The sequence below is a fragment of the Tympanuchus pallidicinctus genome, unplaced genomic scaffold (assembly GCF_026119805.1).
Source record: "Tympanuchus pallidicinctus isolate F22 unplaced genomic scaffold, pur_lepc_1.0 scaffold16, whole genome shotgun sequence".
NCBI classification, from domain to species: domain Eukaryota; kingdom Metazoa; phylum Chordata; class Aves; order Galliformes; family Phasianidae; genus Tympanuchus; species Tympanuchus pallidicinctus.
Genome location: NW_026294679.1, coordinates 33,929,899 through 33,945,303, shown reverse-complemented (window position 1 = coordinate 33,945,303; position 15,405 = coordinate 33,929,899). Strand labels below are relative to the sequence as shown.

The window sequence follows — 15,405 nt, the reverse complement described above, 5'->3', positions numbered from 1 at the left end:
GGAGGTAGTTGAGAAGAGTTCCAGTAGTGAAGCTTCCCAGTGTGTTTCATGGTGGAGAGGAGTTGCAAAGGTGAAGCTTCCCAGCATGTTTCAACACAGGTTTTAGTTCTGCACAACATAGCAGGTCAGGACCAAGCAGAACAAGGAGATGAAGTGAGAAGAGGGCTGGGAGTCCCTGGGCTTTCCTAGCTCGTTTGCCCATCGTATGCACAGAAGTGGTCATGGGGCTGATCTGATTTGGAACAGGACTTGCACTCTAGAGAAAAGTTCTGCCCATCCCCTGATGTACCCAACGCAGCAAGACAGTCATCAAAAGATGTTGGCAATGTGTAGGAAATCAAGCGTTGGTGGCCTCTAATGCTCTGATGAGTAGAGCAATCAGTTTGAGCAAACTGACAGAGAGGATGCTGTGAGCAAAACATTTTTTTACACAGTTAGAAAGCCTAACCTGATGAAGTTTTCCCAAGCATGAATAAGAAATAGCTGTAGAAGTCAGTGAAGCGCTGAAAAACCTTTGTGAAACCCAATGTGAGCCCCTGCTCACATCTGCCTGAATGATTCACAGAAATTTCCTTGGTATCCTAATGAGCTGGGTCCTCTGTGGGATACTGCCATTTATTTGGAGCCGTAAATGGCCACGAGCATCGACTTGGAGCACAAAGCTTTTTTGGAAATGTATTCTGCAAGAGAGGGTTTAGCACTGCTAAGAGTTGTGGACATAAACAGTTTCAGAGACGTGAATAACAGTCTGGTATTTTGGTAAAATATGCCTCATTGCTCAGGATGTGTTGGTGTCAGAGAAAGACTCGAAAATAAATTCTGGGATGAATCCACTTCTAGAAAGGCAGACAACTTTAAGTGCAACTTAATTTATCTATAAGGAACAGCAATCTGTCCAGTGGCATAAAATACAGGTTTAAAATGTGGGTTTTTTTGTGTGTGTGTGCTTATTGTTATAAATACCTGAAACATTCAAATGACATTTTATAATAAGCAGAAGAATTAATTTGATTCCAAAAAGAGACAATGCAGTTGTTCACAATGCATCCATCATAAAATAGTGATAACGCACTGGCTATTTTCATACTGGTCACAGTGCAATCCATGTTTATTTCTAACCCAGTTTTGAATATAAATGAATTGTTTTGAAGGCTGGATAGATCAGCACAATGCGCCAAGGCAATTACGGCAGGTGACTGGCACAATACTGGCTACAGGAGATAAGAAACGCTGCTGGGTTGGGAAGGGTGAGGAGAGGCAGTGCCCAGGGCTGCCAGGGCTTTGCCACTGTTACAGCTGGGAGCTAAGAAACAGCATCAGGCAGCCTCAAAATTGTACGGTAGGATGAGCCACTATGGACTAAAATAATAATAGCCGGGGAGGGGGGGCAAGCAAGTCTGTCACTGCTTATGCCTTTCTGAGTGCTTTGATTTTGACTTGTGATGAAAAAAATCAGCAAAAAGATGATGGAGGGATGAAGCGGTGGAGGATGTGGAAGGATGCTAAAAGCTGGTGACTTTAGCTGAGTTTTTGTGGCGTTTTATAAGTATACCAAACATCTCAGGCTGACTAAAAGGCAAACGTTGCTTTTGATCAACCCTAGTTTTTACCAGCATGCTGCTGAATACCAATGCAAAAATCACTGCTCCTAAACATACCAGGAGACTGTTACTGCTAGTCAGAGCCCCGTGCAGCCTGTGCACAGAGAGGAAGGTATGATCCCACACTGAAAAGGTTAGCAGGAGCAGGGGTGTGAATTCAGAAGGATGGGGTCTGACCCCAGATGCCCCGCTGAGCACCTGATTGCTGGGATCACACAGAACAACACGGTCGGACCCACGTTCTGTATACATGCCTTTCCAGAGCAGTGTAATGCAAAGGTGTCATAGGGCATACGTTGGGCAGCTGGAGGGTTTCTGGCTAGGGAATAGCAATGATTGAATGGTCACAGGCCATTTCAAAGCAGCAGCAGCTCCGATGCTCGGTTTCTACCTCCCTGCAAAGGCTACAGCTTTCTCTGGCTCACAGATGTGAGGTATAAGGATCAGAGTGAATCTGCTTTGCCAACTGTCAGTGTTTTCTATGAACTTCTCCTCCTTGATATCCTGGATATCAGGGCTCCAAGACCTGATCCAAGATCCAAGATCTTTTTCCCTGCACTTTGTTTAATTGGTCCCTTGGATCATTTGCTGGTAGCTTAAGGCTGAAAGCAAGAAAACAACATTGCCAGGGCTCTCCTTGCCTAAAAGCTGCTTTTGCTCTACATAGTAAGTACACTGGGACTGCTGAGAAAAGCAGAGGCATAGACAGTGTTTAATTGTAACGACTGCAAAGCACCACCAAGTATTTACTTTGGTGGTTTTCAGAACAAGTTGCTATTTAACATGAACTTAACACAAGATTTCTTAAGGAAGCTGAATCATTTTGAAGCTTAACCGAGCCTGTAGTGAAATATGCCTAGGTCTGGCCTTGGCAGGTGGGGAAAAACCTGCTGGGGCTGTTCAGGGAGTGGAGAGACAGAGGTCCTCACTTGCTGTCTATAGTCTCAAGAGTGTGTGAAAATGTGTTTGCTTTCTCCTGGAGAAAGCTCACTTCCAAAGGCTTCATCTAAGGAGGTGCTACCTGGTATCCTCTCCTACCTCACAGGGACCTGTGAGTGGCACTGAAGGAAGGGGAGGGAGACCCACCACCACAGGCATCTGATGGGGCAAGCTGTTGAAAATCCAGCCTTCTTTGCCATCATGTGTTACAGAGACACTTTTCAGCCAAAGCATGCCAGATGCTGGGTCTGTGGTTTCTGGAGACACAAAGGCTGGGAAGGTGTGAGCAGGGAACATAGCTGAGAGAAGGAAGCCAGAGGAACTTGTTGTTCCAATGGAAGAGGCTTTGTATGGTGTTGAATATTGGGAATAATTGATTTTGTCACATAGGCATAAAGCTGGTGTTCCTCCTATAAATGGTGCTCTATTGTTTTGGCTCTACAACCCACCTGGCTGTGACACTGAAAAACGAGGATCGAAGAATTATGCCCTATCTTTCCAGTACATCCTTTGCCCATGAAGAACAGGAGACTTGAATTTTAGGTCTGATTGTGGCACCCACGTGTGTGTGTGAAAAGGGAGGGAGGGCTGAAACTGCCCTATTGTATTGCATGGGTAATTCTGTGTGGTTTTACAGTTATCAGGGACCATCAATTTGCTTTGCGTGACACCAGCATTCATTTCTGCATTATTAAGTATGCCCCTAATGTGATATAAAAAGCTAAATGTTTTACCAATTACCATACAGCACATTATTATTCCTTCTTGTCTTTGCAGCATGCCTTTTTTTGTTACCATTATTAAACCTTGGGGTATTTTTCTCATGCACTTTATTTGCTCCAAATGATCCTTATACTGGGAAGATTTCCTATGGCAGTCTGGAGCAGTTGCACTCTCCTTACAAGAGCTTCTTCTTAGTGCTTCTTACTGATAATGGAAAAAATCTACATACTAAAGAAAAAAAAAACCAACAACCTTGAGATAATCCATTTGATGTGTTACTTCCAGCCTTTAGGACTCAATGGGGTTTAAGAGAGAGCACTGGCTGGAAGAATTCCCAGCCCTGGGTCTCTCCATCCTTGTGGTGGGGAGGGACAAGCGGGTCCAGGTCTCACTTTCAAAGGCTCCAGAAATGAGGAATGTCCAATGCTAGGAGAAAGCGGGGCTTATTTTCAGAGAGAAGTGGGACTGAAGTACTTTCCAAATATTACCAGTTCCTGCTCCATAGTCTTAGCAAGGCTGCTTTGATGCAGTAGGCCCAATTTCATTATCATCCTTCAGAGCTGAACTATTTCCCAGCCCTCCCCTTCAAATCTGCAGGACCAGAAGAAGGTGCTGGAGGCAACTTGTTTGGGGCAGAAAGTGAAAAGAATGGTCAACTGTCCTGGTAACGTGGGAAGGTAAAAAGGAGGAGCTTGTTCACAGATGGAGCTGTACCCATTGCTGTTGAACACCATCCCCCTCCTCACTCTATGCTAAATGTAAGGGAGAATATAACCTTGGCTGACCAATAGATGAGTTTTATGCATTTGTTTTGCATATATATGCTGCTCTCTTCTAGGTGGTCTTGTATTTTTGCTTCTTCACATCAGAAAGGTGTTACCCACTGGGAATGCATTTATCTCTTTCCCATGGGTCTCGCACCTTGCCCAAAGTCCTGGCCAACATCATAAAACCCAAGTAGTTCCACTTTCTTCTGCAGGCTGAGCTGCTCCCTTGGATCCTTATGAAAGGGAGAAAGGAATGGCTTGTAGAAAAAAAGACAAATAATCTTCTATGAGGAGAAAGAGGTTTATGTATGTGCTCAGCAGTGCATCCTTAGCTTCTTCTTATGCACTGCCCTGGCCACAGTAGCAAGGTGGCATTTGCCTGCTAGCCATCCTGTATGCTACTTGAGCCTGTCATAGTGAGCCTGGGAGGTGCTTGCAGAGTGGGGAGCTTTTTTGCTTGGAAAATGGCAGCTGAGTGGGTACATTTGATGGCAGATGATCCTTGAAAGTGAAAGCTATTAAAACTCAGAAGTTGTGCAGAAGGGAGTTACTGTGAGCACATCAAAGCCATTCTGGGGAGAGGCAAGAATGGTGCGGCTGTGCTTCGTGGGGCTGCCTGTGATTCCAATCAGCGAGCCATGCTGTAGTGTTTTGGGACAGGTAGATTGCAGATGCTCTATTTTTTTTTTCTTCTTGGGCAAGGCAAGGCACAGCATTGCAACAGCCGGGTAGAAATACACTTTAGGATGATGACTACTCCCTTAACAAACTGCATGCAGCCTCACCCCGTTCTCCTGCAGCTGATCCAGTCTGTGCATTCCTGCCATTCTTCTCTGCAGAGCCATTTCTTTCCATTCAGAGGCTCAGGAAGACAAAGCAGCTGCTTGGAGAGCCTGTGATTTTTTGATGGGAACATGAAGTTGGGAGCACTGGGACAGGAAAATTTATTTTTCTTGGAGGGGGGTGGTAGCACCTACCTGAGGTGTTCTTTACCAAAAACAGGAAACCTGCTGCTGCTTTTGGGCGGCAGAGCTCAGCTGGCAGCTTAAGAAGATCTTTAGAGTGCTTCAGTCTCTGGTAACCAGGGAAGACCAGCTACAAGTTTACTGGTTATAGCCACAGATCTAAAATTGAGCCATACAGTCTCTCCTCTAGGTTTTATGCAAACTTGTCTTCCACCTGTAAACAAAGATCCCCTTTACATATACTTACATTCCGTGCCAGTTTTATTTCTCATAATTTCTCATGTTTTTCTCAGCATCCTTTCTTATCTCTGTAATGTTGTCTCAGTTGCAGGCTGTGTACCTCCAGTAAGAACTGAGCAGTGTGGCTTTAGTGCTTGTCATTGAGAAATTATACATGAGTTTCCCCTAGGGTTGTTGTTCTCTGGGAACCTGGTGGGCTTCAGCTAGCTGTATAGCATCTTCCTCGTCCGGGGGGCCACATCGCTTCTGGGGAGAGGAAAACAGTAAGACTGTAAGCACACTGGTTCCATGCTATTACATTTGTTTTATCACTGACTTCTAGTTTGCAGGCAGCACACACGCATCTTTTCAACACCAGTCATATTTAAAATGGAAATGTTCAGAAGATATTTGGTACTTTTGTTCCCAGTGAGTTATGGAAGGTTGCAATGGAGGGACTGTACAAAAAGCACTGCCTGAACTTAAAGCATGGCGGCAACCCATGAAAGCAGCCAGGGAACTTTGCTTTTGTGCCTGGCACATGAGTGTCAAGAAGAAGCATTCTGCATAACCTTTTTTATACATTATTTTTGCATGTGCATCTTGCAAAATGGAAGTACCAAGTATGTTGGCCAACCTGCAGATCCCTACTCCAGGTTTCTGAGCAGAGCCCAGGCCCTTTCAAGCAGCAATGCTGGACAGGGAGTAGCTGCCATTCCTTCTCCATTTTTGTTTGATTTTTTAATTTTATAAGACCATCTTCAGGGTCAAAGCTGGAACTTTGGATACAACCAAGTGCTGCTATGCGATGCCAAAAAGAGCAAAACAACTCCATAAACACTGTCTGGGTCTCTCTTGCTGCCTGCTCATGCCCTACAAGGAGGTTGGCATTGCCCGCTGCCACGTAGTTAAAATACACTGCAGAATCCATCCACGGCTGCATCCTTACTCTCTCCTCCTCACACCAACCTCCTGGGAAGGAAACCGTGGCCCAGTCATGCTGCCTCAGGCAAGGCCCAGGCTCCGTCCAGCTGTTCTGCAGGGATTTTACCTGATTCCTCCCCGTGGTGCAGCGTTACCAGAAAGCCCAGCACAGTGTGCCCACGGCCCCTCTCTGAGGCCTGGGAACAGTGCTGTCACGGTGCCCAGCTGCTCCCCCCGTGCACGGACACAAACGGAGCCATTTGGTGCCAACGTGGCTCCTCGATTTCTTGTTTTTGTGTCACAGCCCTGCAAACGGAACGGCACGGCACGGGCAGAGCCTGGTGTGCAGCGGTGTCTCACTGCCGAGAAAAGGCTGGTGGGTTTGGGAAGGCAAAAGCTGGCACTTGTGGAAGCAGCGGGGCTACACGGAACCTGCTGCCCCGGCTTCAACTTATTTTAGCGCTCTGAGCCTTGCACGTCCCACCGTTCCAGCACGGCCGCTTGGCCGGTATCCCCACTGAAAAAGCCAGGCTGAGCGGGAGCCGTGCCACCGGGAGCAGAAAGCCCCGGATTCACCAGTTATTAAAAACGAAAAGTACGGCGGCGGGAGCGGGAGGGGAGGGCTTAGAGGTGAGCGCCCGCCGCGAGGCGGGGACCCGCCCAGCCGCTGCCGCCCCGGGGCCGGGCTCTCCGGGCGGCCTCCCCCCGCCAGCCGAGGCCGGGGAGGGGGGGCCCGCGGCGGGGGCTCCCCCCGCGGCCCCCGGAGCTGCCCCCGGCCCCGTCAGGCGGCACTGCCTCGGCGCGCTCGCCCCTGCCCGCCCGCCCGCCGCCTCCCTCCGCCCCGCCGCCCGCCCGTCAGCGCGTGCCAGCTGCCTCCCGCCGCCTCGCAGCCTCGCCGGGCGCAGGCGGATCGGGAGCGCCCCGCGCCGAGCCGGCTCCGGGGCCGCGGGGGGGGGCCGGCCGAGGGGCCCCGGGCCGGAGGGGGCGCGGGGAAGTCGGGCCGAGCGCCGGGTGGCTCCCAGTGGAAAGTTGCCGGGAGAGGCTCTGGGCGAGCGGGGAGCATGGGCACGTTGCGGGATTTACAGTACGCGCTGCAGGAGAAGATCGAGGAGCTGCGGCAGCGGGATGCGCTGATCGACGAGCTGGAGCTGGAGCTGGACCAGAAGGACGAGCTGATCCAGAAGCTGCAGAACGAGCTGGACAAGTACCGCTCGGTGATCCGGCCCGCCACGCGGCAGGCGCAGCAGCAGAGCGCCCGCAGTCTGCAGGGCGAGCAGCGGACCAAGCGGCAGGCGATCTCGGCCGAGCCCACCGCCTTCGACATCCAGGACCTCAGCCATGTCACGCTCCCCTTCTACCCCAAGAGCCCGCAGTAAGCAGCGCCCGCCCACCCGCCCGCCCGCGGCGGAGGGAAAGTTGCGAGCGGAGGGCTCGGCGAGCGGCGGGGCTGCGGGAGGGGCCGGGCGGCGCGCGGTGCCGGGGCGGCTGCCGTCCTCCGGGCTTTTTCCACCGTTACCGCAGCTCTCTATTCGCGCCCGGCTCCGGGACGCGGCCACGTGTGGCACCTGGCGGGCGCTGCCTCCCGCCGCGGAGCGGCATCGGACCCCTTCCTATCAAAGATACCAAAGCCGCGCCGCTGCCGCTGTCCGGCCGCTCCCCATCGCCCTCCGCGGGGCTGCTCGCTGCCCCGGCACGGCGGGACTCCGCCGCCTCACCCTGCCCGCCCTGCTGTGCCCCGCCGTCTCCTGGCAACCGCCCCGCTAGGGATGGCTGGCTGGATGGATGGAGGGGAGGGCAGCCGTGGCTCAGCCCCGCCGCCGCCCCGGGACCCTCTTCCCGACTCCCCCTTCCCGCTGCCGTTTCTCCGCAGATATTTTGCCCTTTTAAGGCGAACGGCTGCGGCTCAGTTCGGCGGTGGGGAGGAACTGTGGTGGACCCACAAAATGCCCCCAGACTCCCCAGGAAGCTGTGTGGGGGGTGGGCCGCCTGCTGAGCCCCCCCGGTTCCGGGCAGCTGAAGCAGGGCGAGGGCGGCGGGGTGCTGCTCCGTGCCGCCTGCACACCTGTGTGCCTTCGGGACATGTACACGATAGGGCTGCTGTGAGGGACACGCTGTGCCTCAGCCACAACGCACACCAGCCTCGCACCCACACGGATATGCGTTTTTCCGTCAAAGGCTGTGTGTTTGCCCCTTGGTAACCCCACGAAACGGCGGTGGGTGGCAGCAGGATGAGGCCTTGTTCTGGAGTGGCCCGGTGTGGAACGACCCCAGCCGCTGCCCTGCAGCTCAGGGTCAGCTGGTGTGCTTCTCCTGCTTTTAAGTCTTAACCAAAGGTTTGGATTTTAAATGAGCCTCCTAGAGCTTCAGCTTTAAGCAGAGCAAATCTTGAGTCCCTGCTGCGTACAGCAAAACATGTAGGAAGCCCATCAGGGCCTGAATTAACATTTTCCAGCTTGAATGTCAGTTAACGTCTCTGTAAATGCCTTCTCGTACCTTCACTGCCTGCCCGAAGCAGTGCTTAGTATTGAACTCCCATGGTCAGTGTTAAACTTGTTGTCCCCTAGTGCCATTTACAGTGCTCTGAGCTAAGTTGCTGCTGCACATTTTGTCACTGAGGTGGGGAAGATGGCTTGCCCATAGTCCCAGGGGTGTGCATTACTCTAGGAAGTATTCACTGTTCTGCTGGGACAGCCTTGATTTGATGAGCAGGAGCTCTCAGTGCCTCACACCTGGCCTGCAAGGCAGTACTAGATCTGTGGCTAGGCAGTTGTTTCAGTCACTTACTGAGTCCATGGGGTACGGCACTGCTGAGCATTTTCAATATAAGCCTCTGAATGGAAAGGAAGATATCCCTATGTAAAAGAGAAGAGTAAGCTGTGTGTTCCACTTACCGGGAGTGCTTATCATTAAAATCCAGACAAGCTGCTGTTAGTGGTGTCTGCACCTGGGAGACTGAGGAATTGCACCTGGTTTAATTTATTGGGATCATTAATACCTAAGTGATGTTTTTTCTCACACCTCTACGAACGTGGCTTGCACAGCATTTAAAAGCAAGTCTTCCTCTTGGATAGATTGTGCCTAGCAATCTTTAGGATGCATTGTTTAATGCAATCGTGGTGGTACTGAAGGTTGAGGTAGAGAATATCTGGAAACAGCAGGAAAAAAGGACTAAAATGTGAAAAGTAGGGCTGACTTTTTCGTCCAGTGGATGCTGAATTCTAACAGCTCCTGAGGTGATGGGATCCAGCCTCTGATATCTGCCCATTTTCCAGCATTGTACAAGGTGGAATGCCGAGGAGACAGAGGAAGCATTCATTTTTAGTCACCATTGCAGAGTTGGGCTTATTTTGGCTCTGATTAGTTTTTTATCTAGCTAATGTAAAATACGAGTTCACATGAAGAGTTCATGACTAAAATATACAGGACACATTCTGCTGATTTCCTGTGAGTTATGAGACCAGTGAGGCATATTGGACATTTCATAGAATTGTTAAGGTTGGAAAAGAGCTCTGAGATCATCTAATCCAAGCATCAGAAGTGGCACGTTTATCAGTCTTTGTATGCAGGTAACTAAGTTGTCCAAAATAGCTTTTCTTTTTTTTCCTCCACCCCAGAGGTTGCCAGAAGTGGCTGCAGTAAGTGGGAAAAGACTGTGGAGAAGTCTGGGTGGTTTTCCCTGCTTGAAAAATGCAGTGACAAATCTTTATCTCCCCTCCATCTCCTCAGATTGCTGCTCTGTTTGTTTTTCCACACCTCTGACCCCTCACGGGATATATTCTGCCTGCTAACAGCCTGCCAGCACTGAAGTGATACCTTGAGACAAAGTTTGTACCAACAGTTATTTCAATTAAGATTTTACAAAGCTGTGGGCCAGAGAATAACCTGAATTAGGTTCTGAGAGAGGAATAGCCAGGCTGTTCAGTGAGATGTAACATTTGTTTCTCTGCTTTCCTGTTTTGTACTTAAAATGAGAAAATAGCCAGGACTTTTACTCTAAAAGGAAGTTTCATTTTGTCATTGGTCACAGCTGTATCCTTTTTTCTTTTTATTATATTTTTTGAAGGCTGTGTAATCAGCATATTTTGTTTTTCAGGAGAAAAAAAAACTGTATGAGCAGAATAGAAACCAAAGCAGAGAGCTAATGAGCATGAAGGATGTGTAGGGCTCCATCTCCTCTTGTCAGAGGTGGTGTGTGCTCTGTCACTGCTTTCCCTGAGCTGAGGCAACGTGCTACATCATTTATAGGGACTGTTGAGTAAGATGGAAAAAGTCTTGGTTTTATGAGTTAACAGACTTAGGAATGCTTCAAATGTAAAGTTGGGAAATCTTCCAAATACGAGAGATTCGTTTGTGAGGGGAGGAGCAGTCTGTGAGTGGTATTAAAGAATTCTGGGTTTAAAAATCCAAAAACGACATTTCATTGCATAGCCTTAGGGAAAGTACAACATATGTACAAGAGATTTAACAACTGAATTGGTTCTTTGAAGGCAAATGTGGGCCAGGGGCGTATTTGTAAGCAGTCATAATAGTAATAAAAAGCCAGAAATATTTGAAAGGCACTTCATATTCAGAACATAAAATGATCTGCTGATATTTATAAATGATATCTATGCCGTGGTACCTAGGAGCCATCCGATAACTCAGCAGCTACTTCTAGAGAAACCAGCAGCCCCTTTTTGTAAAGCCCACACTTTCCTATTTCTAAAATAATCCAGACTATGGTTGCAGTATCGTTTGACCACTCAAAGCAGAGATTGATGAGGGGCCTGCGATCAGGAAGGGAAACGACCGCTGCAGTGATTGCTTCCTGAAATGTAGGGCAGGAGCAGTGAAATGAGGAGAGGACTGGTGGCCTCTATAGACGTGTTGCATGCAGGTTTTGCTGTTGTGCTGCAGAAGATAGCAAAGGCTGTCAGCAGCCATAGATGTAAACAGGCAAGGGTGATGCAACCTTTCATTTTTCTTCTGTTTGAAACTGGAATTCCATGTGATGTGTCCAGCGACCAATTGAAATTCATTTAAGATTAAGTAATGAACTGCTGGAATTGCTTTTACATGCTACATGATAGAATGCTGATTCAATCTGAAAGCGGTTTAATATTGTTCTGAGGAGGAATCTGTATGCCTGGGTCTGCTGCTTTATGCTTAAACTGACATCAGTCAGCATGCTGCTGGCTCTAGGTCCATGGGACCTGCTGCCCACCCAGCAGCCTGGTCCTACTTGTGAGATGGGCTGGGGCAGCCCTGCAGAGCTGCCTCGTGAGCAGTGTGTTCTTCTGGTTCCCCTGCCATCCAGTCTGCTCGCCTCCTTTTCCCAGAGCAGCTTGGAGAGCAGGGCCTCACGCTTTGCAGGGATGAGTTTCCACTGCAGAGGATTATATGCTTCCTGACAGCAGTTTTACATGTGGCATGTCAAAGACAGTGCAGAATGCGAGTCAGTCAAATGCTGCTTTCCCCTGTTTTGACAGGCCAGGTTTGGCAGCAGCGAGGTGCCACTGCTGGAGGATGGGGCTTTCCTATGCACTGGATCACACATGTGACTCATGCCTCAGTCTTTTCTGTTTAATGCCTTGTGAAGCAGCACGGTGAGGTTGCTGATAGGTTCCTTCTGCCTATGAGTCAGCCTCCTGAGGCTTTGGTGGCCAGTGATGGTAAGAAATAACTGTTGTATTTAGTTCTTAGGCAGGGGACATGGATTTTTATCTATTGGCAAGTAGTGTATAGGGCATCTCTGAAATAAGCTTCTTTAGGCAGGTAACCTTTATGCTGAATGTAAACTAATGACCAGAGATGTTTTAGTCAAAGGAAGGGTCAAAAATAAGGCATTAACGCCATTTATTTGTTTTGTGATTTTCTTCCTGACTGCTGATTTCACTAGGGAGGCAGGATTAAACTTTGCTGCCATTTCTGTTACTTTTGCTTAGTAGCAGTAAGCAGCACACACTCCTTGAATTTCTGCCACTTTTGGATGTTAATCATAGCACCACAGCGTAATATACCAAGTTTTTAAGCACAATCACTTTTGCTCAGAAGCTGTTTTGAAATTTTACTGGTGACTGTATGCAAAACAAAACTATTTGGAGAGCATAGTAGCTTTAAACAAGATAATAGCTTGTAACAAAAGGCTGTCATTAAGGCAGAAACTATTTTTTAATTGAAAATACATATCTGTAAGTTCACTTTCTAGAGAATTAGCTTTTTTGCTCTTCTCTGTGTCATTGAGTGATAGATAGTTCTAAAGTACCTCAGCAGAAATACTGCCCCAGGCTGTGGACATGAATGCCTTCTCTCCAGACTTGCTGTGCAAATAGTCCTGTGCTTTCACATCCTATGTTCCTTAACGCAGTATGCATCCTACACATCAAAAGTGAATCAAGAAAACCCACCCCATTGCTGTGCTGACTGTGAGCAAAAATGTATGGAGCAGCACAAAGCTCCAGACAGGTTGCTCCCGCAACAAAACAAACAAAAAACTCATACTACAGTGGCTTGATATGTAATGGTTTCTTTGCTTATAATGCTTGAAATGGAGTCTGTGGGATGTTGAAATTTCAGAAGTCATGGAATGTGCACCTTGTCTTAAGATAAGGGCTCCCAGGAAACTGCTTTGATATAGTGTCTTAAATGACACCACTTGCTGCCTGCGCTGCTAGTATTTGTAGACTCTGGCTTTTTGTGGTGCCAGAATGCTTGCTTTTGTAGCTGGCTAAAGAATAAATATCTGTATGAATGTTTTTCAGTTGCTGCTTTGACATTTCCAGGGGGTATGTGCAGGCAGAGAAGTCCATGCCATTTTGTGCAGCTTGTTTTTGTTTTGAAAATCTAAAAGAGCAGAAAAAAAACAGAAGTGTGTGCTATGCTGGAGCCTAAAACAACTCCTTTATCAAATTATTCCTTTATCCTTTTCTGAACAAATATAGAAAGTGGCGTGGTTGCAAATGTGGGCATTGCTTCAATACATACTGTGTATACTGACACCCTGAAGTCTGAAATTGTATTAAAGGTCTCTGAGAAGCAGTGGAACAGCATCTACCTGGGAGGGTTTGTGTCACGGAGATAGCTACAGCGTACTTGTGAAACAGCGAGCTAGGACTTGCATTTTGCAATGTTCATGCAGTCACTGGTTTCCTTGGAAACTAGTGCCTGAGCACACACAGCCAAACTTGAACATTGGTGCATGGTCTCGGAGCAGAAAATGGGCTCCCAGACTTCAACATTGCAAAGTAGAGTTAGGGTTATTTTTTTTTTTTTTTTTGTTAGTAGCAATCTTGGAGTAGGATGTTCCCGAAATAGGGCTCCTACTCATACTGTGGCATTTTTTGTATCTGCATCTGTGTTTTGTTCTCCAAACTCCCCTTTTTGACTTGGTTTGTGAGCATATTTGTTGGAGGTGTTTCCCGTTCAGCACACAAACTGTGTTAGGAGAGCCACGGAGCAGCTCTGTGCTGTAGGCTGGAAGTGGCTCTGCAAACTCTCCAGGCAGGCCAGCTCGTTTTCTTCATTACTGATGATGGGTCATCAAACAAATAGGAGAAGTCATCGGGTGGCTGTCTGGGTTGTCTGGAAGGGAGAATGTAGCCTTGTAGATGCCCACATACTCTGCTCGATGTTTCATCATAGCCTAACCCAGCAGAAGTTAGTCCCTGGGATCTCTCAGAGCTTCTTTCTATTTAAACTGCCTATGTGATGTGAACTTCATGCAAAGATCTATTGGGTGAGGGGAATTCATAAGTGTTCTTGTAATCCGTAGACTAAACGACGCAAATAACTTTCTTGGTGGGTAATATCTCTGACAAACAGAAGAAATCAATTGCTGCGTGACTCAAACAGCATGTTGAGCCAATAGGCAGGAAGGTAACAGTGGTGTAGTTAAAACAAATGTGATGCAAATAATGCCACACGGCTCCAAGTTCAGGCTTGTTTGAAACAACCTTAATTGTCTTAATTGCTATTGATATGCTTTGAAAATCATGTCCCCTAGGAACCTGAGAAATTCCTTAAGTTAGAATGGAAGATTGTCTTTCTGAGTTGGAAATACATGCACAAACACATGCTAATGTTTGCCGTGCATTTTCAGTATGATTTACATTGGTAAATTTCTGTATTGGGTTTTGAACGAAGTTTGTAAAGGTAGCTAAACCTGATCACATAGAGGAGGTGTGTATTTTTTGGTAATTACTACGTTTTGTTGTAGTTTTACTGTTTTTTTTTTTTTTTTTAATTAAATGAAATGGATGAATGGTTTTGGCCCATGATAAATGACAGTCTTGAGCCGTGTTGCTCATCACTGCAGATGTGGTCCTGGTGACAGCTGTGATAACAGCTCACGTTTGTTGTCTTCGGCCAGCATGCTGGATACCTGCTGGGAAACCTGCATGGAGATGCAGAGCAGGCAGCAGCAAGAACTTGCTGAAGCAAGACAAAATTTTCTCTTTCATCAGAAGTTAGGACAGAAAAATTGAATTTTCAGGTGTTGTGAAACCGGGCTGAGGAGGGTAAAGAGGTTGGTACTTCTTCCATCTTTCAGCACTGACTGGTAGCTGAACACAAATAACATTGTAAGTAGATATCTGGGGCTGAATTTGTAGCGTCTGTTCTCTTCATGTCAGACTCCACGTTCCCTCAGAGATCCCTGTGTGTGTGCCAGGGGTGTTCTCTGTCCACTTTGAGGCACATACTTTGAGACACGTGTTGGCTCTGTGTTCCCAGAGCCCTCTCTCTGCCTTTACCCCTCTATCCTCTCTGCCCACTATGGCAAGGTAAGCTGCACTTCCCAGGAAAGGGCCTCTTCCTCCTTACTCTCCTTTACTTCACTGGATCTCTTCTTCATTCCTGCATCTCCTTCTTTTTCCCAAGGTTTTTTTTCTCTTCCTACAGATGTCTGCTTATCTTTTTCCTCTCAGCCCCAATGCTCTTCATTCTGCTAAGCTGTCCCATCTGTTAGGCTTTACATCTCCCTAAGAAACCTCCCTCATTTCCTCTATATATCAGCAGTCAGAGAGCTTCCAGTGGCTGTCACATAAGATAGCGCGGGAAGCTTGATTTTCCTGACAATACAGCTTTTCTGTTGTGTCAGTTTGCACAAAATCAGTGCCTTGTGGCTGATCAGATGTGATGTCCCACAGGCCTCCTGTTACGGATAGACAGCAATTCCGTCAGGTTGGGTGTCTGGACCTTGTTCAGCTCAGCCAAAAGACCGATAGCTCACATTGCTGCCCTGAAAACCAGCACTAAAAAGGACACGCAGTGACCTATTCTCCTTGCATC

General features: G+C 47.8%; 1 protein-coding gene across 2 annotated transcripts in view; it reads left to right on the top strand.

Moving 5' to 3' along the window:
- Nucleotides 1-15,405, top strand: part of PRKG1 (protein kinase cGMP-dependent 1) — a 400,374-nt gene that overhangs the window by 18,215 nt on the left and 366,754 nt on the right. Inside the window, exon 1 of one of the 2 annotated variants that reach the window (XM_052677566.1) lies at nt 7,094-7,510. The exons of the other annotated variant lie outside the window; for it this stretch is intronic. Within the exon in view, the coding sequence (XP_052533526.1) occupies nt 7,200-7,510 (311 nt within the window). The 5' untranslated portion in view covers nt 7,094-7,199. Of the gene's footprint in view, nt 1-7,093; nt 7,511-15,405 lie in introns of those variants that run through there. 2 annotated transcript variants of the gene reach the window in all.